The sequence below is a fragment of the Oculina patagonica genome, chromosome 2 (genome assembly GCF_052425735.1).
Source record: "Oculina patagonica isolate OP01 chromosome 2, crgOcupat, whole genome shotgun sequence".
Classification (NCBI taxonomy): Eukaryota; Metazoa; Cnidaria; class Anthozoa; order Scleractinia; family Oculinidae; genus Oculina; species Oculina patagonica.
Window position 1 is genome coordinate 23,169,730 of NC_135759.1, and position 25,282 is coordinate 23,195,011.

The window sequence follows — 25,282 nt, forward strand, 5'->3', positions numbered from 1 at the left end:
ATTCAGCATGGCTAAAAGTACCTTGTTCTAGCATGTCCGAAGAGAAAGAAGACATGCAAATTCGCATTTATCATGTCGCCAACTTGTTAGTATTCAGCATGTGCAGTAGTTCTCTTCTTCTACCCATACTACCTTTCGGCTTTGTCATGTGCACTTTTGTGCTTTTTCCAACAACCTTTCTCGAATTAGCTGTATACTCTACCTTCTACATGTACCTTCTATTATAGAGTTTCCAATAATGGTGACAGCAAGGAAATAATAAATACTGAAAATCTAAGGGCTTACAACCCCTTTTGAGGGGAAACCATTTTAAAACATAAAATAATCAGGGCGCATAAAAATAAATATAAGAGTAAAACATAAAATTGAATGTGCTGACAAAACATGTAACATACTGGTTACCTCAGTGTTAAAATAATATCATTGTCCTGAAATTATATAATTCTTCCAAGGATTACCATTTTGGAAGGATTACCATTTTGGTAGAGGCAGGTGGTTAACAGTTAGTTATGAAGCAGTGATTTCAATAACATTTATTTTTTTTAAAAAAAAGATGGAACGGAACATAAAATTCTTCAAGGTCAGGGAAAAGTCAGGGAATTTTATTTTGAGTTAGCGAAAAATGACATTTTGAAGAAAATTCAGGGAAAATTGGAATATAACAACACTGATTTCATACAATTGATGGCTAGATGAAACATTTCAGGTCAATGTGATCCCAGTGTTATTTTTTGGAAGCGGAAGCTGGAGGCAGCTGCTATATCTGACACTTGTTTTTAATTGGTCAGGGAAATTTTATTTTCATCAGGGAAAACAGGGAATTTAATTTTAAAACTGATGTATGTGGCAACCATGGAAAACGGTTCCTGTTTAAATTTGAATTCTACATGTAATCCTTGAGTACATTCTGCCCTTGTCTGAAATGTAAGTTGTCTCTGTCCTTTGACCAAGTAAATAGTGAAGTGTCTAGGAATCCATCTGGAGGGAGAAAACTGTGTGTGGCCTTACCACACATGTTTTAAACAAAGTTGTCCCTCCCTTGCAGTACAGCAGAGCACAATAATTCACTTTTTAGGGTTAAGAGCATTTATCCCACCACTTCAGGTTGGATGGTGAATTTGAGATACTGTTCGCCTCTCTTGACCTCTACAGCAAGAGTTTCTCCCTTGTGTACATGTTGGTACACTTCTTTGTTAGATACTATGTTCTTGCCATTCATTTTGGTTATGATATCACCAGATTGCAAACCAGCCCTGCAAGAAATTAGCAACACTTACGTCTTAAAATTTATTTTATAACACACTGTGTCATTTTCACTAAATGACAGGCCACATTTATAACTAGTTTCTGCAGTTGCTTCTTAGGCCTGTCAATTTATTTTGTTTTTCTTTAATTAGAAAGGGTAGGTGTGGTGCTTGAAATTCATTTCCAGTGTTATTTCATTATTTTCATTTATTTTCATTTTTTTGGGCAGATTGGGTAATTACAACCAATCCACTCAGGCTTTTTGTTTAAGCCGGCCAGATGAGTATCCAGGTGCATTCATCAAATTTGAACACTTTGTTTTTTGTTGGGTTGTTGAATTGCTGGCTTTAGCAAATAACCTTTAAAAGATTTGCACTCAAAACTGCCAGTGATAATTACACCTTATACATGTATGCTTAAAAAATTGGAATTTTCTGTGGGTGCATGTTTGCAGCCCCCCCCCCCCCCCCTTAGGAGGGTGGGCCTATTTATTTTGGACACCCACTTTTTAGATTCTGGCTAAAAGCATTAATCCATCCCAATCCCTAATCTTCCCCTGAGGATTTAACAGATTTAACATCCATGTAACAAGTTAGAACACGATGGTAAATTCCAACCACCAAACTAATGGAAATATTTTCAAAGGAACTTACTTGTGTGCTGGGGATCCATAATTCACTTGTGGAATAAGCACTCCAGATTTAACTTTGTTGAAACTTTGGTCCCTCCGCCGCAATTCCTCTAGAATCTGTGGAGTCAGTGTTAACATACTGACTCCAATATACCAGCGCTGATGTGGTGCTAGTGTTCTTTTTGGGCTTCTACTACTGCTGCTTGTATATTTGCCACTCTTGACTCTTTCGATTGCTTGGGACAGAAAGTCTTTAGCAGTATCAATTGGAATAGAGAATGAAATTCCAGCAGCAAATCTCACAGTTATGGCATTAATCCCAATAACATGACCATCCTAGTCAGAAACAAAAGACTTGTGAGAGATTGGAATGTTTATACTTTTTATCGCCTTTTGTCTTTCTTAAATATATTGCCTTCTATCACATGGAGTTTTAATTTGGTGGGAGCAATGGAAAGGGTGCCATTTTTAACTGTGAATTATCAGCGACCACCATACCAAGTCAGTAGACTCACCAGATTAACCAAAGGTCCTCCAGAATTCCCAACCTTCAAGATAAAAGAAACAGATTCAACACGAAGGATCAAAACTTTGATGATGTTTTACCAAGTGAATATTCATCAACAATGACCAAGTTTAGGAAATGCTATTATTATACATGGTTGCCACAGACATCAGCTTTCAAAATTCCCTGACTTTTTCCTGATAAAAAATAAAATTTCCTTGACCAAATAAATACAAATTAAAACCAATAATCATAAATAGTAGTGGCCAACAGCCTCCACTTCCCCAAAAAACATTGAAACATTGCTGACATCACACTCAAGACTGACCTGAAATGTTTCTTCCAGCCATCAGTTGTATGAAATCAGCAGAGTTAAAGCAAATTCCAATTTTCCCTGACTTTTCTTTAAATATGTCAATTTTCCCTGACTCAAAACAAAATTCCCTGACTTTTCCCTGACCTTAAAATTTTTTATTTTTCCATGACCATTTCCTGACCTGTGGCAACCCTGTTATAGCATAATAATTTGGAATTCAGAATTACATTTATGGCTGCATCTGTCTGTATGTATTCCATCTCTCTGTTTGGTAGTCCAATCTCTCCTCCAGCTCGATGTACAGTACTAACAATTCCCGCTGTTATTGTATTACTCAGCTGGAGGGGGCTGCCCATTGCTACAACCCACTCTCCAGGTCTTATTGCAGATGATGAGCCAAGGGTAAGAGTTGGAAACTTTAGATTCTGAAACAAAAACAGAATATTCTGAATACCTTATTACAAGAGATTAACGCTTGTGTTTTCATGTAGGAGGGTCTATTATAGCAGGTTTTTCAGTTGGCAGACCACCATATTTTTTTCGTCCTAGACTGCAAATTTCTGTTTTCTGAAGACTGAGTCTGCTATAAATTTCTTGACCATAAACTGCCACATAATAAATAATTTCCCCACAGACTGATGCTCAAAATAGGCTTACCGGTAATCCCCCTGACCGCCAGAGTATAATAGACCCTCATGTAGCATCTTTTTTATTGCCTTTGACTTCTTTTGAGTCAGTTTTGATTGTTTTCTGGGTGTTCAGTGATAACAACAATACAGTCAATTTCACGTTACTTTACCGTGCTGCGTTGCGAAGTTCGTTGGCAAATTGGGAACTACATTACGAAGTAGCCAATTACGTTGCGAGTCAGACAATCAAATTGCAAACTTCGGAACGAACTTCCCAACGTAATTAGCTACTCGCAAAGTAATTGGCTAACTCCCAACGTAATTGGCTACTTCGGAACGTGGCACGGTAAAGTAATGTGAAATTGACTGTAATTCCCATGTCAGGTGATGTCATCATGTCATGCTGTGGACCTCAAGTGAAACATTTTTTAATGTACTACACACCATTGTAGATCTGCCAACTCTCACGCACTATGCACGAGTCTTGCGCCTGCAGATACAAAATATCAATGGCACGCTTATAGGCCAGTTTCTCACGCCTGACTGAAAATTTTGGATTTCTTACTCTTAAACAATTTTGGCGAAAATTAGCCCAGAAAATGAGCATTGTTAATCATGTTTGAGTCAATTACAGCAATTTTACAAACTTGAGCAATGTTCGAAAATTGTCAGAACATCTTCGGAACTCTTTAGCAATGCTCAGAAGTTGTCAGAACATCCTCAGCAATCTCCCGAAATAGTCGGAATGTCTTCAGAAAATGTGGAGATGGCAATCTCACACCTTTGACTTAGGAAAAATTGGCAGGTATACCATTGGGCCCAAGTTTTATTGCTACTATTGGAGTTATGGGGAAGGGGAGGCCCCCCCCCCCCCCCTACCACAGTCTCTCATGTTAATCTAAAATAGTTTTTGACTAATTGCAGCACACAAGATATCTTCAAACATCTAAAAAACAACAATGTATTATTCTAAGCTTACACATACCTTATTTGAATCCAGTTTCACGGCTGCCAGGTCATTTTCCAAGTCAATATCAACAACAGTACCACTAAATGATCTACCGTCTCTTAACTTAACATTCACATGTACAGCATTTTCCACAACATGCGCATTTGTAAGCACCATACCGTCCTCAGTGACTATAAATCCCGAGCCTGAGCTTGTGGGACCAACATGACCCATGAACCCGAATCCCGCGTGTCTTCCCGTGATTTCTATGTACACAACTGCAGGTGCAGCTTTTTCTACAGCGTCCGCAATGAAATTAAATGTTGCAGACCGCGGAGGTGATCCTGAATCTGAAGAATTATCTTCACTTCTGGGAATTGTCTTCGCTTCTACGGTCAAGTCACACACATGGTCTTTAGGTTTGTTCAAGAACTTCGGTATTTGATATCCCAGCGAAACACCGACAGCTAATGCGCCCAGCAAAGTCCAAGGAAACCTTTTAGCCGTTTCTTTTGTTTCTGTACTAAATCCTCTACAAACTGACTGGACGCCTCTCGTTTTCCACCTGTATGAAAGCCATAAAACTTGTCGAAATTTGTGCCATCTTCTCGATGTACAAAGGGCCGCCATTTTGACGAAGGATACTGGAAACCAGATTTCCCGACAACCCATAGGAGTCAACTAGTCCCAGTCACCGCACGCTTCTAGGACTGCAAGTTCACCCGTCTTCAAGGAGGGGAGAGGAACGGGCAGCTTAAAATCCTATCTCCCTATTTTTTAGCTCCTTTTTCTCCCTCCTCCCTAATTTTTTCGGCCGTTTCTCCCTCCTCCCTAAACCGTTCCTCTCCCCTCTTCAAGTAAAGGAGGTTGCTTCTAAATTACCCCCGCGAAAGACGACGTCTTTTATGGAGTGAGCAAGCAAAGAAGACGGTTTAAATTCAGACTACATTCCAGCTACAGAGCTTGAGAATTTTTAAAATAGATTTTATCAACTGACATATCCAAGTTCTAGAAATTTCTCTTTTTCTAAGCAACGCATAAAAAATTCAGCCATGCAACGCGCGCACGACGAAAAGCGATCTAACCGTTCTTTTCTCGCTGCTTCGTTCATATTTCCGTTGTTGCGTCCCTCGTTACCATAAAACTCCGATAATAAAACTCCTTCCCCGAACAAAAGCTATTTAGATCTCCGACGCAAAATTCCTTTCGGTAAATAGCCCGGCTAGCCCTCCGTTTATAAAATACATAGTTTACTGAAGTACTAAATGTTTGACGGGGTTATTTCACATTTTCATATGACTTCATTTTTTTTCGAGGACACTTTGTGATGCCTAACATATAAGGAGCGTGCAATTATTTGAGTTCAATCCTGGACTTAGCTGCCCCCTTCCCCCCTCCCGCTACGCTCTCACAGCAATTAAGCCCACCGACAAAGCCTTTTGAACAAATAAAAGCTATTGGAATTAAAGCTGCACCATGCATGCAACTCAACACGGCTGCTAACTTGACAAGTTGTTAAGAAGATTATCCATTTTCACATTCTCGACCTGTAGGTCAGATCATGCTAAATTCGTAGCCGAGCAAGATTAGATTCTTAGGCCTGTAATTTTGGAGGACAACCCTCAGTTCTCAGTCAAAGAATAGAGATAGTATGTCACGTACTATTTTCAACTTCCCAATAACTTCTCTGCAAAGCGGACACACACTTATTCCAGTTTCTCTTGTTTCAGGCAAGGAGTAAATCGCTATTGCGAAAAACTACTTTAAATACTTAAGTCGCCTATCTACGGAATTATATTTCATTAGCTACATTTTATATAATTTATTGGCGCAAATTTTGCTGAAAATGTTTCAGAAAGATCAGTTTTCTATATCTTTCCGACACTGGCGAAGATCTGACGGCTGCGTTGGCGTTACCCGGCTTTTTAGCACATGGATTGTGGAAAATCACAACAATTACAAAAATTAAACTCTTGTATAAAGCGCCGATTGCAATCTCAAGCGCTACTTTGAGATTGTGGAAAAAAAAACGTGCAAAAAATTTCAGATGTTACTTCACGAAGCTAGAATGGCACCTGCTTTACCTATCCACTGTTTAATAGTCACTTTCAGATGTACATTCATAGATACAATGCTTCAACTCTCAACTCTAACCTCGCGTATACCGTCATCTCTATTGTGGATGCCGTAAGTAGGCAGAAAATATGAAATAAATTTTAAGCCAAACCCCGCCCATAAAAGAGTGGGAGAAAATATGTGCTGTTTGAAAATCTGTCCGAGATACTGTTCAAACAGTAAATAGTTCAAATTTCTAATGAGCTAAGTACTGTCAGTCAGTCGCCGATTTCATCGATCCAGTTTGAAAGTTTTGAACTGATCAGAACTCCAAGTGGAAGGAAGTTTAGCGTGCCAGCTGCTCTGAAGCGGAGTCGCTAAAGGTCATCCTGTTTACATCCGTTAAAGAAAGACGTCCGTTTCATGTTCACGGAAGGGGAAGGAGTTAGTTCTATTTTGATTCCCCACGAGCAACTTTTTCGGGAAGAAAACTCGCGATGGCTGATAATTTTGAAAACAATTACACTGAATTTAAACCAAAAACTGCCCCGATTTATGTGAAAATGGATGGCGAAAATGTGGGACAACATCTGCGCTTGTAATGTTCTAAATTTCTAGCTTAAGTTGTAGCTTTGTTTGAAAACGAGGAAAACGCTGTTAAAAATTGTGCAGAAAGCATGCATTCTTCCACTGTCTGATGACATTCGCTCTTTGATGGAGAAAATTTTGTAGGAAATCGTCTTGAAGTTTGTGAACGTCACAAAGTCGTAAAACATAAAAAAATAAATAAATTTAAAGATGTGACAGTTCAACTTTTAGTCTCGCGCTTCAGTCTATCCACAGACAGGCGTTGACCGAACAAAAGAACAAAGCGCCATCGGCTGAAGGAACGTACATGTAATCGACTGACATGCCGCATAAGGGAAGCTGAAACGTGGGCAAAAGTCGGCGTATTGAACCTGCACGGATATTAACAGAGGGAGTAGTCCTAAAATAGGTCGTCCTTGCTTCGATCTGTGCTGCATTTGAAAAACAGAACATACCTTCCCTCAGTCACTTCACTCAGCCGCACGTGCACAAGTGTTAAACGCGTGCACAGCGATAAGTCCCTCGATGCAATCAGTCACGTTTCATACTTCGTTCATTAATCATCTTCAGTGATTTGTCTCATGCACTTTCTCTCAAGTGAGCAAAGAAGATTTGATAATTGTAAGCCATTTTATTGGCTTTTCCGCAGTCCAAGGAATCTTTTCTTAAAAGGATCGGGGCTGGGGTCGCCCACATTCCTGGTCTCCGTTTCAGATCGATTTCACAAGGGGAAGTCAGTAGAATGGAGGCGACGCTCGCACCCGTCTCTATCAGCTAGCTATAAAAATTAAACAAAAAACATTGTACCACCTTTTTCTTCTAGCTCTGATCGAACAAACGTACTCTTCACTATTCAAAACAAGTTAGGAAGTTTGGGGAGAAATCGTTGGTTAAATGCCAAGACCTGTTCCGGTAATGCGCTTATGGGTGCTGAAGAAGAAGATTCCTTCATTAAACGTTCCCAGCAAGTGGACTTAAATCCACGAGCAACAAACCACTGAAAAATTCCATTTTTTTTTATTGTCGCTTTGGTTCTGAAGCGTGCGCGGTCGCACAATTATCTTACAGCGCTTAAAAAATATATACCGCCAAAAGAATTTTTATAATATAAACCACAAATATGCTGTTTATTATCTTTGATTTCACAAAATTATTCACAGAATGATTTACAGAAAGTCATGCAATTTCGCAATTGGTCGCCGTGTGTGGTCAAAGTTCTAATGGTCGTGTGCAAAGAACCATTTCAAAGCTGTAAAGACGGAAAAAAAAATTGGCCCAAACACACGAACACGCCTTTTCGTGCGCACGTTAAAGTTATCGAGTTACCTTCCCAAATAGTTCTTCAAGACTTTGTGGAGCCGAAGAGAAAATAAAAGCCGGACTTTTGTGCTGATTTCTGAACATTTCAGAGAAAAAGCAATCCCTTTTGTTTGTCGCGTTTCTGCTGCGATTTTTAATTTCTCAAAGCGAAGGGGCTGAAAAAGAGCGGAAGTCGGGGCGGTCGTAATGCACATAAATTTTCCACTTTGGAATCTTGCGTTGCGTGTTCTAGCTTATCAGAATGTTTAAGCTTGTCTTGCAAAAACAAACGGGCTACAGATTTGTTAAAATGCCTGGCACTGCAATCCTCAAGGATTAATTGGTCATTACACAATCAGCAGATAAAATCGCACTTTGCTTTATTATTTCAACTAATGGTATTTTAAATTACAGTTTATAAATAAAGTTATTTACAGGGTAACATACCGCTCGGTAAAAGGACACTGCCGCTGCATATAAACACGTTTATGCATCAAAAACAACAAATTGTTTTTCAAAGTCACTCAAGACCGTAGTTAATGTAAACGACTACAGGGTGATTTACAATAGAGTCACGTTAGCGCTTTTCTGAATAAATCTCGCTCAACTTAGTCCCACAAAACGTAACAATTATTCAGTCAAGAACTTGATGCATTCAAATATTTCTGTAAATGGTACACAATGTTTCCTTTGCCGTAAATCGAGCTGAACCTTGCTTGAACTCCGCACCGTAAACAGCCGGCGGTGAAGCAAACGAGTTCCGTAGTTACGGTTGCCCGCGCGCCAAAAAATTGTCGCTTGGAAGTTTTTCATGCGCGTTCTCCATCCTTGGCTACAAGTATTAAAACTCAACCAAAAAAGCTCACAAATGCTTGACAAATGTCTCTTCTACGAGGAGAAAACAAGTCTACAGTAGAGTCTCTTGGTAAAACATCGCGCAGTACTTGGCTTAGAAGAGGATCTTTGGATCCATACGCACCGACGTAAGCCTTTTCGTAACGCGTTTTACACGCCGCGGCCTCGGTTTCCAGTTTGGCGTACTCGTCCAAAAGACATCGAGTCAAAAAGCTTGAGCTTGATTTTCTTCTGCTGTCTGCTTTCTCAGGCATGGCTTGCGCAGTTTTCTGGTGTTTGTTATGAAGCGAAGAGTCCACTGAGTCCAGCTCACTCATGCCACTCACAAGTACTTCTGTGCAGAATTTAGGAAATTTCCCTTTTTATGGACACTCCAAACAATGCGCACGTCTATCTGACAAAGAATTTCTCTCAGACAATCTGTCATGAGAATATCATTTGCGGCACATCTGTTTCTAGTCAACCCAGACGGAGACGTGACTTGAATCGGGCGCTCTGCAATCTGAACGAGCCACCCTTCTTTTGTTGATCTAAATTTAGCACCACCCACCGGAGGTTCTGGAGCTAGTCAGTTCTATTGTTGTGCGAGCGGATACACAGGAAACACGTCATGATTCTATTTCTAGTTCTAAGCGCTTTGTCCAACTTAAAGGGGCTCCGATGACATACATACAGTGGACAGTACTCAGCACATAGGATATTACTGATGAAATACTACAAATGACATTCAATAAGGCAGTGAAAAGCGGCATTCAAACTTGACAGAGATTAAGTTTTCTTCGCCGAGGCTAAGTCCGTCCGGCCTCAAAAAACGCATCAAAGATTAGACTAAACACAGACAAAACCAAATGGTGTCTTTATTGTAAGGTCATGCGAACTTTAAAAATTCTCGCTCTACTTTTTCTCGTGGACCACAAAAAGCTCCCAGCTTTTGGGCTAAGCAAGGAATGAGGACAAACCGTGTTACGGTGGCTTCTAATAAACGAAACCAAACGAAAAGTGTTGAAACAAAGTGAAACGGAGACAAGTACGTGATAAATTAGTTTGTTTAAATAATTCAGCTGTGTTATTAAGATAATCAACCGACTGCGAAAATAAAGACAGCGACAAGTCATGCAACAGTGCGGAAGGACTTCACCAGAATAAATATTAAATATATATTTTTTGTTTTATACTTGGATACACACACGTTCAAAAAATATTTGTGAACACGAACTTTATAGAATTGTGTGGAAGTTCAATTGATTGAGAGCTATTGATGCGAGATCAAACCGCAGGAAAAAAAAACATGAAGTATTTGTCGCGAGCGAGCACTGGTTTTAAGACATGGGTTTCAATCATTGATTTTTTCCTAAATTGTTCCACCAATTACTAATATTTATTGTTTTCTTCCTCGTAAACGAAAAACAAAACAGTGAGTAACATTACAGAAACAGATGCTAAAATAAACCTAAATTGATCCCATCAGGTACGGAGACGTACCACGTGACAGTTCCGCAAATATCACAACTTTCTTCTCTAAATTTAGCCGCTGCTAATGTATTGATTTAAAAAAATCCGGAGGAAAAAAAAAACACACAGAACAACATGAACATGTTCGTGACACGTTGAAATTTTACTGGTACGAAATCTTACGCATTCAGGGTTTTTTCCTTTGCTAACTCAGTAACGTTGTAGCATTCCATGAGTTTACGTTTTCCTTAAGAGTTGACCACAGAGTTGCCCATCGAGTTTTACGATATTGACACGCGTCCAAAATTCCTCTGAAATGAAGATCAGTTGATTTATAATTTTTTTTAAACAATCTTTATCTGTAAATTTTTCAGTCTTGATTTTCACCGTATAAAGGACCTCTCATGGCTGAGGTCGAGTCGAGTTGCTTAGGTTCTGGGCATTTTTCCATAAGTGTCGTGAAAGACGAACTTTATTTCAATCGTTGAGAGTTCTGTACGTGATGTTTTCACCTTCTTTGCCATAGCACGTTTGTCTCGCAGCGGATAATAGGAAACAAAGAACTAAAATTAACTTAAAATTAATTGAATTAACACAAAACAACAAGCTTCCGCGAAAAAAGGGGTCCAAGAAAAAAGTACAAAGTACTGTCTATAACGCTCATGGGTATTTCCACTTTTTCGCCGACATTAACTTCACTTTTTCGTCGTTGCTGGCGCTACTATTTTCCTTTTCTAAACAAAAATAGCTACCAATGTTTTCAATTTTCTAATGTTTATATTTATAAATTATGGTGACAAGAGCTGCGGGAAAACATAGATGAGTTGTTCCACGAATTCAGGAATAAAAACATGACTGATTAAATGGTATGATGTCATTGGCAAATAAAAGCGGCGACAGCGTGGGGTTAAATGCGACGAAAAACAGTCAGCCACAGGGCTTCTGAAGAAAATCATGTAACTTGTTATGGCTTTTCACTTATTTATAATGGCTGATACAGTTTTTGATGGCTAAATTGGGCGACAAATGCCAAATTCGCAAAAAATAATAATAGTAAAAGGTCACTCAAAATGTCTCAAAGATTTTAAATGATGTTGCAAGCTGGAAAAAAGTTCAAAAATTGCTAAAATATAAATGAAATTAAAAAAAAAAAAAGATCTTGCCTGTTCTTTTTCATTGAAAAGGTTCACAACATTGTAATAAACGTTTCCGTGCCAACCTATGTAACAAAAGATATCGAAGATTACGCTTCGGCGAAGACAAGCCTAAACGTAAGTTAGTTCTGAGAAAGTAAGTGATGAGGAAATCTCTGCTACTACACGAAATGGTTATAAGTAAATTACCATGCTCTTTCTTTTTTCAGTTTCAACATGTTTAATATCGTTAAATCGAGTAAGGCAACCCGCGTGTAAAATAAAATCCAATACGTGCTTTAGAACAACAATTCCACACTTTGCGTGCGAAGCTTGTTGTTTCGCCTGCTCGATTTCACGCAACACAGAAATTAGGCGTATTATATAAATGGAAATTTAATTCTATTTATGTATGTTTAACAAGAACTGACGAATGAGCAACCATCAAAATCTACGAATAAACACGTTTATTTCAATACCCCAGATCCCTATTGATTTCTTGGCACGAAAACAACTTGCTCGAAACACTTTTGTTTGAAGGATTTCGCTAATTGGTTTTAGTGCAAAGAAAACTATTTCTATCCGTAGAATTGAACTTACTTTTTTTCTGCACACACAGAAAGCTTTACATGACGAATTTATCTGATAACAATTAAGGCTTTTTGGAGAAGCATATGTCGGCGACCAAGATTTTAACCGAAGAAATATTGGAAAAGTTTGCAAGATTGGAGGAAGAAAACAAACAGTTTCGACAGCAATTCGAGCGTGCCTGTCTCAATGTATTCGGGACTGCTTCGTCTCCTTTGCAGGGAAACTTTCATTTGGTGATTGACAATTACTGTAACAAACATTGCCCATGGAAGGTAGAGTACGGTTTAACAGTCCAAGCATTTTTAGGATAGACTTATCACTGACAGACCTGCAATATAGCAGCTGAATATTTTACGTGCCCACAACACTTTTTTTTGCTATTGTTCAACGCTGAAGAGGAAGCACCGAAACCGAGTTAAAGATGTCTTCCATTTTAGCAAACATTGTAAATGATAGCTTTAATGGCAAATCTGTAGACATTGACACAACTTTTGCTTGAAAAGCGCTAAAGAAACATTTTATTGGATTTTTTTTTATATATTGAAAATTAAATTACACAAAAATTAACGATCTACTTTCCCGACTAGTGCGATTCTGATCGAAATTAACATTTGTATTCGCCGTTTTGGGGCAGTATGATTCGGCCAGTACGATACTCTCGGGGTATATTTAGTTGTTTTTTTTTTTCTAAGTGAAATTTTAGAAATCCTGCTAGCTGCTAGAGCTCAAAGGAAGAAAACGTACTGACCCCAAAATAAAAACGTGTTATCGACCCCTAACTGCCAAACAATTTCTTAGCCCAATATAATAACCCAAATCCCACAAACCTTTATTTTTAGCAAGTAAAAATAAGATCCTTCTGTAGCCATCTGAAGACTGATTCATTTGATAAGGATTGACATTTATCTTCTTTGGAATAATTAAAATATGGCGCGTGAGCTCAAAGCTAAATAATATACCCTGAGGAAATTTATAAACAGCAAATACTGAAGTGGGTTCACAATTAATTAATAATTATTATGACAATTAGCAACGATAATAAAACAACAGACTAAAACATTTTCACGAGACAGAATTCTAAAAAAATCAAGTCGAACGATTCGTCAGTTTTCGTAATTTATTTGTTTACTTATTTGTACAGTATATACAATCTTCTCTTTATTATGCCCTTCGTGAACACGATTTGAAAAGTCACGAAACATGTCTAGAAAATGTTTTTTACGCTTTCCCAATATAAATATTTTTCCTTTGTTATCTTCGCAACTCCCTCCCACACAACTCACACCATAATTTTATACAGCATATTATTTGTAAAAGTGTAAACTTGCTTATCGCTAAAATAAAATCTTCCAAATTTTCACAGTGAAGATAAACCAGCATTACATTACATGAGTATATGATCTGCTTAAATCTACAAATGAATGTAGTTTAATTCAGTTTAACCCAATGACTCCTAAACCGGCCTAAACCGGCCGAAAAGGATCCGGGCATTTGTCCGGCTTGTGACGTCATCACCTTTCACCCGGAAAGGCGACATCTAGCTCAAATTGTGAAGCAGAACAAGACCTTTCCAACGATACCTAAACCAGCGTGATTAGATTGATGGAGCTTGAAATATGCACTAAAACGCTTCAAAATTTTAGTGAAAAACTTAAAGGAAAATTTCCTCATTCCACCCTTTGCTTGTCCATGGTAAGTAGTTCTTGCCTCGTTTGCGCTTTCGCAGAAATTCTTCTACTAGAAAAAAGCCGGGTAGAAGGCCAAACACTGCAGCAAAAAAAAAGGAAAAAGAGAAAAGGGAAAAAAAAAAAAAAAAAAAAAAAAAAAAAAAAAAAAAAAAAAAAAAAAAGAGAAGAAAAAAAAAAATAAAAAAAAGAAAAAAAGGAAAAAAAGGATGCATTTTGCGTTTCAAGGGCCGTTTTGAGTGATTTGGACCTATTTTAGCTTATAATAGACCTTAAAAGGTCAAAAACATCTTAACAATGCGTTTTTTTGGAAAACCTCCTGGAGCCAACGGGTTAAAACGACAGGTTTCTGTATCCGTTCATGTACCAAATCCTAGGGACATTTTTCATTCTCACGATCTGATGCAAATAAAATTCAACACCAAAACTCGTTTCCAGGGAGAGACAATGAGAACGAGGTTAAGCCTGGGTCCAGTTTTCGAGTTTTCTCGCGATCTAGCAGTCGTTACAGATCATGTAGATCGTATGTCTTTACAGATTTTGGACCCCCCCTCCCCACCTATCGGCCTCCAAACCACAGCATATACAAATATCTCCCAGAAACATTGGAAAGCACACAACTTGCTTGATTACAAAAGTGGTGTGAAAAAGGGACGGAATGCTTCTGTGTGGCATCCCTCAGTAAAAATTGATTTGTCGAGCATCACTTGGAGTCATCTCCAGCGGACAATATGGACACTTGACTCTGGTGAAAGAAAATAATTTACTTTTAAGTTTGTGGACCAATATTTAGTGTGTTGTCGCAATTTTTAAACTAGAATTTGTAATTCTGCTTTCTAATGTTGTTATAATTTTTTAAAAAAATACACACTTAGTCCTTCGTCAGAACAATATGATTACAAGTGACTTTCTAAATTCGCAATAGCAGTTAGTTTACCTTTATCAACTTGACTTCAAGTTGATAATCAATTCTTTCTTACCCACAGACACACAAAAAAGGTGCCAATTGACTTGGCTAATAAAGTACATGTTGCAAACAGAAAGCGACCCCATATTAACACTATGCTTGATTTCCCTGTGACATGCGTGCACACTGCATACAAGCTGGTCTGCAGTGCAGGCGTTTTTGGTGAGCGAACGCTCGAATTAAAAATAAAAACGCGAGAGAAAGAGGGTGGGAAGAGGACGGCAAAGAACAAGAAACATGTTTTTCCTTTCCCCTTCCCCTCATTCGACTATCACTCCCTTGTCCGTTTTTCCACTCACCCCAACCCTCAAAACACTCGATGGAATATTCAGCGCTCGCAAACTCTTCCAAAGTACACCTTGTACTGCAAGGCTACATGTAAGCCAATAGTAACTAACTTACTTGTTTCCATTTGTAAGTTTATTGAGAGCATCCCTGGAGATAACATGGCCACATGACAGTCTAACTGGAGGGTTAGCATCTGTGCACTGTTGTCGTAAAATGGGACATGCAAACAGTGAATGGTAGCGATACTGTGGACCAAGATCCACTTCAACCTGGAAGAATACAATAACAACAAAATAAGTCACGTTACCGGTCTATAAAATCTTGTGGAAAATAATTCCCCTTAACCCCTAAAATATTTCTCCCCTGTGCATAGTTTCCTCCTTGGCATAGGCATACAGTGTTTGAACCCTTTCCCATAGACAGCCTCTTGTAAGTAAACTCCCAAATGAAGAGTGTGGAAGCGTATGGGGTACGTGTCCTTTTAGTTGATTTTTGGTTTTGCCTAGAACCACTTCATTTTAAGCAGGGCTGCAAGGATGCATTTGCTTATGACACGATACATATCTTGATACAAGCGCCAAAAGTGATACTACACATGTGCCTGCATCACATCTAGAAGAATACCGGGAGCAAATCAAGAATGAAACTTTCTAGTTCTTCTGTTTTATAAATCACTATAAAGGGCTTGGACTTGTAACAGTAATTTCTGAATGTCGACAAAGAATATTTTACTGTTTCACAATATTGCGAAGAATATTTTACTGTTTCTATATTCATATCATGACAAAAAAATATCACGGTTCACCAGTGCACCGGTGTATTGCCGCAGCACTAATTTTTAGCAAACTGACTTATTTTTATGCATCTAGCAATGCTGCTGTCCGTTTGCCAAAAATAAAGTGATTCTCATTGCAGTAACAAACAGACTTAACTTACCGGAAGTTCATCTTTTGATGTCCACACGCCTGTGACCTGTCGCTGCTGCATAACTTGTCTGATCTGAAGAAGTGACGGCAGAGCCACACAGCCAGCTGTGATGCACACTTGCAGAGGACTCTCCAGTGACAGACCTAATAATGCACAGGCATCCCTGGCGAATATGTCACAGATGTCCAGCCAGTGAACTGGGTCCAGCAATGATGCATAAGGGGAGTTTTCAATACCTGTACGACTGTACAGGAGGCAAGCCATGAGTTGTTGTACATCTGTAAGGAAAAGTACAAGGCAGAGGAATTAAACCAAAAATAAGATTTGTTTAGTTCAACCTCAAGTGGATTAAATGCAGTTCTACACTTTTTAGTCAGTAGATAAAACCCTAAGCAATTGCACGACCATTCAAATGAATGCTGTTGAACATTACTTTCATATGGTATTTCATATGGTGGTTCTAGCTTTTTTAGTAAGTAGATGAAACCAGCATGTGACCATTCAACATGAATTCGAGTTTTTTTCAAATTTGAACTTGGCACATTAAATGCAGTTAAATGCAAATTAATGGAGTAACTAGTCTTGCCATTGTGGACAGCTGCATTTAGACATGCACATTCACCAGGATTCTATGTTACATTTAGACAAGGTGCATTGTAGCTTTTGCTTTTAGAAAACGTTTTCTTCAGTGTTAGCATTCTTCTTGAGTGTGGGAGCTCTTCTCAGGGGATTTCACCCTCCTTTTTCCATCCCATTTTCCCCACTGTTTTATCGTGACTGGGTTGCCAGGATTTGCTAGCCAGCCACTCTCCATCTAGGAGCTGGCCGGAAATAAAGAAAGCTCCTCCATGTTGCAGGCAACCAGTCTCCATTTTGCAAGGCAGTTGTAAAATGAAGATAATCCTATTGACCAGGGCTCAGAAACAGACTTTGCATCCCACCATTATAACAGCACAAAACCTTGACAAGTCTTCCTTTAAAGCTTTCATCACCAGAAGACAAGCTTCTCTTACCTTTTGTGTGGTCAGAAGCAAATCTTGCAAACTGTTTGGAATACTCAAGTGCTTCCTTGTGCCGTCCCTCTTTAAGAAGGTCAAGAAATTTTAATTTATGAAGTCTAAATTCTAAGGAGCTTCCTCTAACTTTGAGCTCCATGTGTCTGGACTGTGCCCATCTGAAACATCAACAGGGAAAGACATTAGGCCATCTACATTACTGAAAGATTAAATTAGGGCTCAGAGGCAAATGTGGCATGACTGTTAATAAGACTGTCAGAGTATGACCAGTGAGTAAATGCAACATAGTATTGGCACATACGAGGAAGACATTTTTCTGCTGAACACTGGGTGTGTAGCTTTTGAAATTCAGCAGCCCGCAGTTATCACGACTCTTAGTTTCATCAAATATGAGAGAGAGCACTTCATCACATTTTCAAACACAGAGATAAAAATTGAAAATACAAAGCATAATGGAGGCTTTTTGACAAACTTCGAGGTGTTTAAAAATGTGATTAAACACTTTCTCAAGTGTTTGATGTATCTTCCCAATCAAAACTAAAACTAAGGAAAAACAGAGAAATAAAAGTGTAAAAATCAATGCTAATTAAGATCAGATATCAGATATGGTTGTGATTGCCTTTGTTTAAACTTGATGAATATTTACTAACAATGAGTTTAAGGTGGCTCGTACCAGTTTTCAGGTTTTTGACTGTGTGACGTTTGGAAGAAAATGGCCAAAAAAATAATTAAAGATCGTAACAAAATTTTTGTATAATTAAATTACCCATTGTGTTGTTGATCCAAAATACCAATAATTACGTCATCAGTGGTTACCATGGCAACGGTAGGCAATGATTTTTTGGACCCTTTTTCAGCTTCCAGTGCTTATATCTTGAAAACTAACTCGATGACCCCCATTTTTTTTCTCGTGATAACTTTAAGCATATGAAAAAGAAACTGTATAATTATTTTAAAAAAATTCTACGAAGCGGATTTTTTGCAAATGCAAAAAAGAGCAATTTGTAAGTAATTAAAAATTCCTTTCGTAGAATTTTTTTAGATTTTTTTCTGGCGTTTCCTTTACATAAAAGGAAAATATTAGGGCAATAAAAAATAGGGTTCATCGGGTTAGTTTTCTTGCTAAAGCCTTCGCGAACTCAATAATTCCCACGCGCGTTTCCGCGCACTTTAAAATTTCGATTTTAAAAGTTTGGTATTTACTCATGCTCAGTTCTGACTACCGCTGATCTTTGCGGGCACATACGCGCGCAACACGCGTGGACTTCCCCTTGCTTTGTCTGCGAAACTTTTCGGCTCAGGATTTCATGGGATTTAGCCAGTTTCAGTTAGCGCCAGTTGGGCCTCTTAGGTCTTACTGTTTAGTATTTCTTTGTCTGAATAATCATTTGTTTGAAAGCAAACTCAAATAAGCTGAAACGAAAAAAGTGGAATTGAGTCACGATCTCCGACAAGATCGATCGTAGCACATGCGAATTTGCTTTTGTAACTCGAGCAGTGAGATCCGAAAACATTTTGACTGTCGAACATTAAGTTGACTTAAAATGTTCTTGTTGAAAAAACTTCAGTTGAACGCGGAATTTCTTTCTTAAAATGAAGAAAAGCAACCTCGCACTCGGCCGCCATGTTTGTTTTTCTTTTCAAATCTCGCGCGTGACTCGTGGGCATGAAGCGTGACGCGCGCGCTAGTCACCAGACTTCCCACGCAAGAAAAACCGGTACGAGCCACCTTAAGAAGTACTGAATGATCAAGTTCTTGTACTACCTGCCCTGAAGATGACTTAAGAGTAAAAAGTGTTCAGTGTTTTTTGCAAATATAATTAGTACCATTTTAAAACTTTTATATAAATAACTTATTATTTAAAGCACTCACTGTAGAGCTGGGTCTAGGTTCTTCTCTCTACATGCCTCAAGGATTCTGTTCAGTTCAGTGAAAGGTTCTTTCCTTGACTCATCTAACTGTAGATTTCCCTCCTAAAGTTGGATGCAACACAAGATGTGTATTAAAACCTCTTAGGACTGCTTTCTCTTGGGACCAGTCATTAAGTGTATATTATTAAATTATTGTTATTAATTAGCTAATACCCATGTATACATTCCATAATGATAAGTTGATTTCAGGTTTTTAGATTAAAGACACCTTTACAGAGGGTTTCACAAAACTTTTGACGAACGGGTTCCGAAGTTTGTTCGAAACTTCCGAAGTTGGCGACGAACTTGGCAATTTGATCACTTAGTTACCAATCTTGTTACGAACTTCGCCACGAAGTTGGGAACTACGTTGCGAACTTTGCTACGATTATCCAAAGTTATGGCAGATTTAGAAAATTGGATGTCGCTGTTTAGGGACAAACTACACCACAAAACCTACTATTTCATTTTTCAAACTCTAGTAGCCATGACCAGTTCACCTCAAGGCTTCAACTAATGTTGCTGACATCAAAACAAATCGGCTACATGTTTTCGAAAGATCTCGCGCTGGGAGCGAAAGCTCTTCTTATATATCATGTTGATTTATCTAAGGATGAATCGCCGTTACCGACAAGAACCAATGAAGGAAGGAAGGAAGTACAGGAAAACGAAACTTTGTCGGCTACAAAAACACGCAAAGTAAGTTTGACATGTACAAGTTTGCATGTGGTCACTAATTGCTGAACTTGACGGAACATATTGCGGTAAACAGACATAATTTTTCCACCAAATTCCTTTGGATGTCGCTGCCATAAATACTGGGTTGTATTTGCTTGCAGTACTAGTAGTTAACATCATCAGTTCGAACGGAGCGTATTTTGTTTCCTGCCTTTCTCGGCTCGACATGTCCTTTGCGATTTCTGTTGGCCCTTTACCGTGTAACCAGTCATCTACAATTTTTTCCCTCACATTGTTTGGTAAAGCTTTACCTTGCCAGGTGAAAGGATTTCTAATTGAAGGCGTAAGCGCAAGAAACGCACTTTGTGTTTTGGCCAAATTTTAAATTCTCACAAACAACTCCAAATTTCGCACGCAAGTTCGTTTACGTGTGCTCAACACTGCCCTGTACTTAATTTTGCTGGTCTTTCCTTCGTTTTCGAAAAATAACACATGCAAAAAGACAAGGTTTTTGCTTGCGCGGCGTCTTTTGACTTTTCTTTTACAAACCTTTTGTTTCTCAAGACGATGAAGTCAGCTAAACTTTTAGGGTTACAGTCCTAGCCCTAACGCAAAAGGTAACCCCAAGGCCGTAGGGTCGGGATTAGAGTTTCAGGTTAGGGTTACAGACTTAGCCCTAACGCAAAAGCCTAGCCCTAACGCAAAAAAAAAAAAAAAAAAAAAAAAAGTTTAACACTAACTCCAAGGGATTAGGGAGTTCAGCCGTTTCAAGTTAAGTTTAGGATCAGAGTCAGCCTCAACCTTTTATAGATCGCGCTTTTAATGCAGTAAGCTTTCACGCCAGTTTGCTTGCAGCTAGCTTTTTCTGCAGTCTGTTTGCAGTTATCTAGTTTTTGTTGTTTCGGGCAAGACTATTCTACTCTGTTACCGTTACCGTTAGCTGTACTGAATTTGCCGAGGTGAAAGTGAAATAAAGACTGATTGTTGATTGAATACGTTTGCTCGTGTTGTCACATTATACTAGTTTTGCTTTCAGTTGAGTGCCGCCGGCTTGCCCTCACTTCTATCTCCACTCCTTACATCATCACACATCTACAAAATCCCGCGAAAACAAGATAAACTTATGAGGTTTTCGTTCGCACGAATCGATAGATTCATTGATGAATATTTAATGAGACACAGAAAATATTTTGCGAAGGGAAGGTGTCCTGGGGAACATATAAAGAATTTTTTAAAGTCTAAAACCAGGTCACTTCTCGGCAACTTTGTCGCGGCAGCACCCAAGCGGATCCTGCAAAACTCGCGTTGACGAAGTTCCCGGCAAGAAACCTCTTGTTTTAGACTCTCTATGCCGCCAGGCTCAAAACTACCTCGGTTTGTGCAACGTTTTTTCCGAAGCGCTAAACAGCGCTGTTGTACAAAACAAAGGCAGAAACATCACTCAGTTCTTCGAGCGATGCTGTAAACTTACGGGTATTCAGACTTAATGGATGTCCTTCAACCACCTGGCAGCAGCACTTACGCTAAAACTAACCAAAGGCTTCAAATGATTTTCAGGAACAAACGGCCATTTTTTTTTTCTCTTTCCTCTCACGTGACGCCTATCAGGTGACATCGCGTCACAATGTGTTCAGTCCAGTCCTTTTCTTAAAGCGAATCCTCAAAATGGTGGATAGGAACTAAAATCATGGCTCTGACACGTTTTTCAACCTCCCCGGACAGTTAAATAACGCTAGAAGGAAAGATTTACACGCGATGTGTCAAAAAACTCATGCTGCTGGCTGACGGTGGAGAACGTAAGCTTTGCAAAACGCCTTTGTTCTTTGCATACGTAATTTCTAAAAAACGAAGCTAGATTCAGCGAATTTGAATACAGATCAATGTTAAGCACACGTAAACGAACTTGCATGCGAAATTTGGAGTTGTTTGTGACATTTTTTTAATTTGGCCAAAACACAAAGTGCGTTTCTTGCGCTTAGGCCTTCAATTATACCTCAGCTTCAGCAAACTTAAATTTCCGAACTTCGTTGCGAAGTTCGCGTTGGAATTTCGAACTTCGCTGCAAAGTTCGAAACTTGATTTGCAACTACGTAACCAAATTGTCAAGTTCGTCGCCAACTTTGGAAATTCCGAACAAACTTCGGAATCCGTTCGTCAAAAGTTATGTGAAACCCTCTGTAAGTTGATAATAAAATACCATGATGCACTTCAAACAACACTAGCAACAAGCAAAGTTGATGATTTACTGTTTGCCAGACTTTCTCACTGCTGAATAGAGTGTTTTCATGGCAGCCATTTTTTCCCAAAGAAAAATCATTTTTATTGTTTCACTCCTCCAATATGGCCACCATGAACACACTCTATTTGAAACTCAATCCAATATTCTCTAACCCAGTCTGAGTCTGCAAATGCATTCACTCAGATTGTTACTCACAGTGATACTAAAGTAAGTAATGAGAATGAGTTGCACTTTCAGACTATTCCTTAGGCCAGAAAAATAAACTATTTACATGTACCTGACTCAAGAGTATAAAAAATAATTGCAGTTTTCAAAGACATGCAAACTCTGAAATTCAAACCTCAACCAACAAATTGTGCTTTTTTCCCATCAATCATTTTCATCAGTGGACCTCACGGGAAACAAACGTTCACTTTAACTGAGTCAGTGGTCATATCTGTCAGGATTTCAATCCATTTTGTTTGTTTCTGTTTTTCAAGGTTCATTGGCTTATGATTGATGGCAGCAAAAAGCGAAATCGTTGGTTGGGTTTTAAATTTCAAAGTTTGCATGTCTTTGAAAACTGCAATAAGGAGATTCTACACATTTTGAATTTCAATTAGATCTGTCTAACCTCTATTAACTGTTCAGCAATGTCTAATCTCCCTTGTCGCAAGAGGTGCTCACAAAACACCTCATTCAACAAAGATGCATTTTCACCATCAAACACTCCTGGTTGGCTGCATGTTGTATTGTCTATGACAAAATTCTGCAAAGGAATAAAAAGATAATAATAAAAATAAAATGCTTTATCCTCCACGAAGAATCAGACAAAACAATAATATTACACTGTCATAATTTCACTTGTTCCAAAAATTGCCGGTCTATCCATGGCATCTATTAGAAGAAAGAACTACAAGTGTCAACCAAAAAAGTATATAACTTATATTTTTTCGTCAAGGAGCAGTTTCCCGGCCATGCACTGGTTGGCAACCTTGTTTCTATCCTCAGTTACATTCTTTATCCAAAAAGGTTTACCCAAGAAAAAATTAAAATGTCAACTAATTTTGACCAAGTGACCAAATCTTTGCATGTTTCTCTCTTTTTCTCCAAAATATCAAAAAAGCTTGTCTCAAAAAGTACGCTTTAATTACCCTTAAAAATGCATTAACAGCAGTTACTGGTACAGTTGAATCCAGATTTCTCGAACTGCCAAGGGAAACTAAATTTGGTTCAACTGAATGGGAGTTCTATTTGAGAAATCAGGAGTAAAATTGCAGTGTTAGACTGACTGAAGCAAATCCAAGGGAAATGACTTTTTGTTCGAGTTAGAGCGGTTTTCACTTGAGTGTCGAAAGTTAATTGCGTTTGCTTTGGTTTTGCATTGCTACGCTTAGTGATTGGCTCAAAAATCTTGCGCCACTTTCTCAGCCAATCAGAACTAAAACCAAAACCAATCGTGACTCGCTCGCGCACGTTTTCCCCCGGGGGGGACTCGCATATGAAAGTGACGGGGATGCTCATCGTCTCGCTTAGGGGTGTTAATTTCGGATTTTTGTCTCGCTAGGTGTCTGGGCAAAACGCCAATATTTTTAGCCAAAATGGTCTCGTTTAGGTTACACACGAAGAAATATACAAATACAAACTCTATTCTTAGTTATTTGTATCTTTAGGGGTTAAGAAAAGCTGAGCCACACCCAGATTGGTCTCTTTTAGGGTTCTTACAAAATTTCCGACGAGCATCCCCGTCCGTTTCATAAAGGAGTCCCCCCCCCGGGGTTTCCCCGCGCTTCGTGCCGGCTACATGTATTTGCTTCAAGTTTTGCTTGGTTCACTGGATTGTCTGTGTTCTTTGTGATTGGCCAGAGTAATTACTTTGGTTTTGGTTTTACGACACTCAACTGAAAACTGCTCTATTGTGAGGTTCAAAACATCAAGGGTTTGAGAAATCAGGATTCCACTGTAGTTTTCGAAGAACTTCCTGGATTCATGAATGGTCTCTCAAAATTTTGCAGTGCTTGCAAAATGTAGGCTTCTGCTTGGATTGCTCGCAAAATTTTAGTGGGTGCTTGTTTGCTCGTGCTCGCATTATTTTTACAAGTGCTCACATGCTCGGTTTTTAGTGGAGATACATGTAGATTTTAAAAAGTGCTTGTTGCTTGCAAAGCTAACTTTTGTCAGTGCTTTTGCTTGCAAAGAAAAATTCCATGCTCACATGCATGCAAAGACCATTCAATACCCCTATCTTTAGGACATGGTCTGGTTCATATAACAATATTATAAACAACAGTTCTGCAAAATTAACATTACAGGTCTGTAAGTAGACATGGGAATGTTCTATTGCTTACTCTATCAATGGCTTTTCCAATCTTTGAGATCCCTCCATGAAGTTCTTTGTGCTCTGTTGCTAATTTTAATACTGTATCTTTCACTTTCCTGGACGACTGGTTGAGGAGATGCAACTGTAAAGGAGATACTTCATCATCTATACTTGCTGTGAACACAAATGAGACTTCTGTAAGATTCAGGGTAATTTTTTCCTCACATGAGAGTTATATTTCATAACTCTTAACCATGCTACCATGTTATCATGCTATGAGATCTTTGTGGTAACTTTATTCTTGCCTGTATTGCTCGAATGTTTGGCGGAAATCATCTTAATTTTAAAGGGTACGGTTCGATCCATGCTGTTTTGCAGCAGAAAGTTTTTCAAAAATCATGAAGCTCTTTGTTGGCTTTCCCAAAGGATAAGTAGTGTCCATGGATGTGACAATTGTTTTCAATCATTTGATAAGAATTGTGCCGCCACCCGTTCAAATTCATAACGGCGGTTTCCCTCTCTATATATTGATTTTGATAGTAAGCTTTTAATTTTAAAACTGATCGAGTTACCCCATAATTTAAAAGAAAGAATTAGTACTAATAAATTCAAATATCGATTTATTTTGATTAAAGCTTTAAAATTTATTATAGTTTAAGTAATTTTAATTCAGAAGCAAGACGTGGCTGCCTAATTCTTAAGATCTAGATGGGACGAAGCCAAATACCCCGACAGTACTTTATTCTTTTTAATAGCAAAATCTTTCGTTTTTGTTTTAATACTACAATTATAAAAAGACTAAGCTTTTATCTCACCTTTTGATAAATCCTCTTGAATATTAGAAATCTGGCTGATCAATTCTGTCAAAGAAGAGTCTGTATGCTCCTTTATATTGCTGTATTTCTTGGATAGTTTTTCTTGTTCCCTTTCGACGCTCAAGCAAGCGTCCATGTTGTTTGTCAAGGAGCTACGTAGCCGCGCCTTACTTTTGCACCTGCAATGCCTCACGGAACTACGTCATTTC

At 38.6% G+C, this 25,282-nt stretch overlaps 2 protein-coding genes across 2 annotated transcripts; both read right to left on the bottom strand.

Moving 5' to 3' along the window:
• Nucleotides 1-710: 710 nt before the first annotated feature.
• Nucleotides 711-4,982, bottom strand: LOC144641866 (serine protease HTRA2, mitochondrial-like). The gene is made up of 5 exons (XM_078500879.1): nucleotides 4,312-4,982; nucleotides 2,925-3,122; nucleotides 2,392-2,424; nucleotides 1,899-2,212; nucleotides 711-1,253 (listed from the first exon to the last, which is right to left on the bottom strand). The coding sequence occupies exons 1-5, from the start codon at nucleotides 4,945-4,947 to the stop codon at nucleotides 1,088-1,090; spliced, it is 1,347 nt and encodes a 448-aa protein (XP_078357005.1). The 5' UTR covers nucleotides 4,948-4,982; the 3' UTR covers nucleotides 711-1,087.
• A 9,157-nt stretch (nucleotides 4,983-14,139) lies between these two features.
• LOC144643608 (E3 ubiquitin-protein ligase RMND5A-like) lies at nucleotides 14,140-25,232 on the bottom strand. The gene is made up of 8 exons (XM_078502912.1): nucleotides 25,074-25,232; nucleotides 24,287-24,432; nucleotides 22,573-22,707; nucleotides 19,005-19,105; nucleotides 17,129-17,289; nucleotides 16,125-16,393; nucleotides 15,303-15,457; nucleotides 14,140-14,678 (listed from the first exon to the last, which is right to left on the bottom strand). The coding sequence occupies exons 1-8, from the start codon at nucleotides 25,207-25,209 to the stop codon at nucleotides 14,612-14,614; spliced, it is 1,170 nt and encodes a 389-aa protein (XP_078359038.1). The 5' UTR covers nucleotides 25,210-25,232; the 3' UTR covers nucleotides 14,140-14,611.
• Nucleotides 25,233-25,282: the final 50 nt, after the last annotated feature.

Bases quoted from the DNA above. Each gene is read 5' to 3' on its own strand.
- LOC144643608 (XM_078502912.1), bottom strand. From the start codon at position 25,209: ATGGACGCTTGCTTGAGCGTCGAAAGGGAACAAGAAAAACTATCCAAG. The intron at 22,708-24,286 runs GTAAGCAATAGA...ATTCCTTTGCAG, and splicing joins TTGGAAAAGCCATTGATAGA to AATTTTGTCATAGACAATAC. The intron at 17,290-19,004 runs GTGAGTGCTTTA...TTGATGTTTCAG, and splicing joins AACCTAGACCCAGCTCTACA to ATGGGCACAGTCCAGACACA.
- LOC144641866 (XM_078500879.1), bottom strand. From the start codon at position 4,947: ATGGGTTGTCGGGAAATCTGGTTTCCAGTATCCTTCGTCAAAATGGCG. The intron at 3,123-4,311 runs GTATGTGTAAGC...TTTTTGTTTCAG, and splicing joins TGAAACTGGATTCAAATAAG to AATCTAAAGTTTCCAACTCT. The intron at 1,254-1,898 runs GTAAGTTCCTTT...AATTTCTTGCAG, and splicing joins TATGGATCCCCAGCACACAA to GGCTGGTTTGCAATCTGGTG.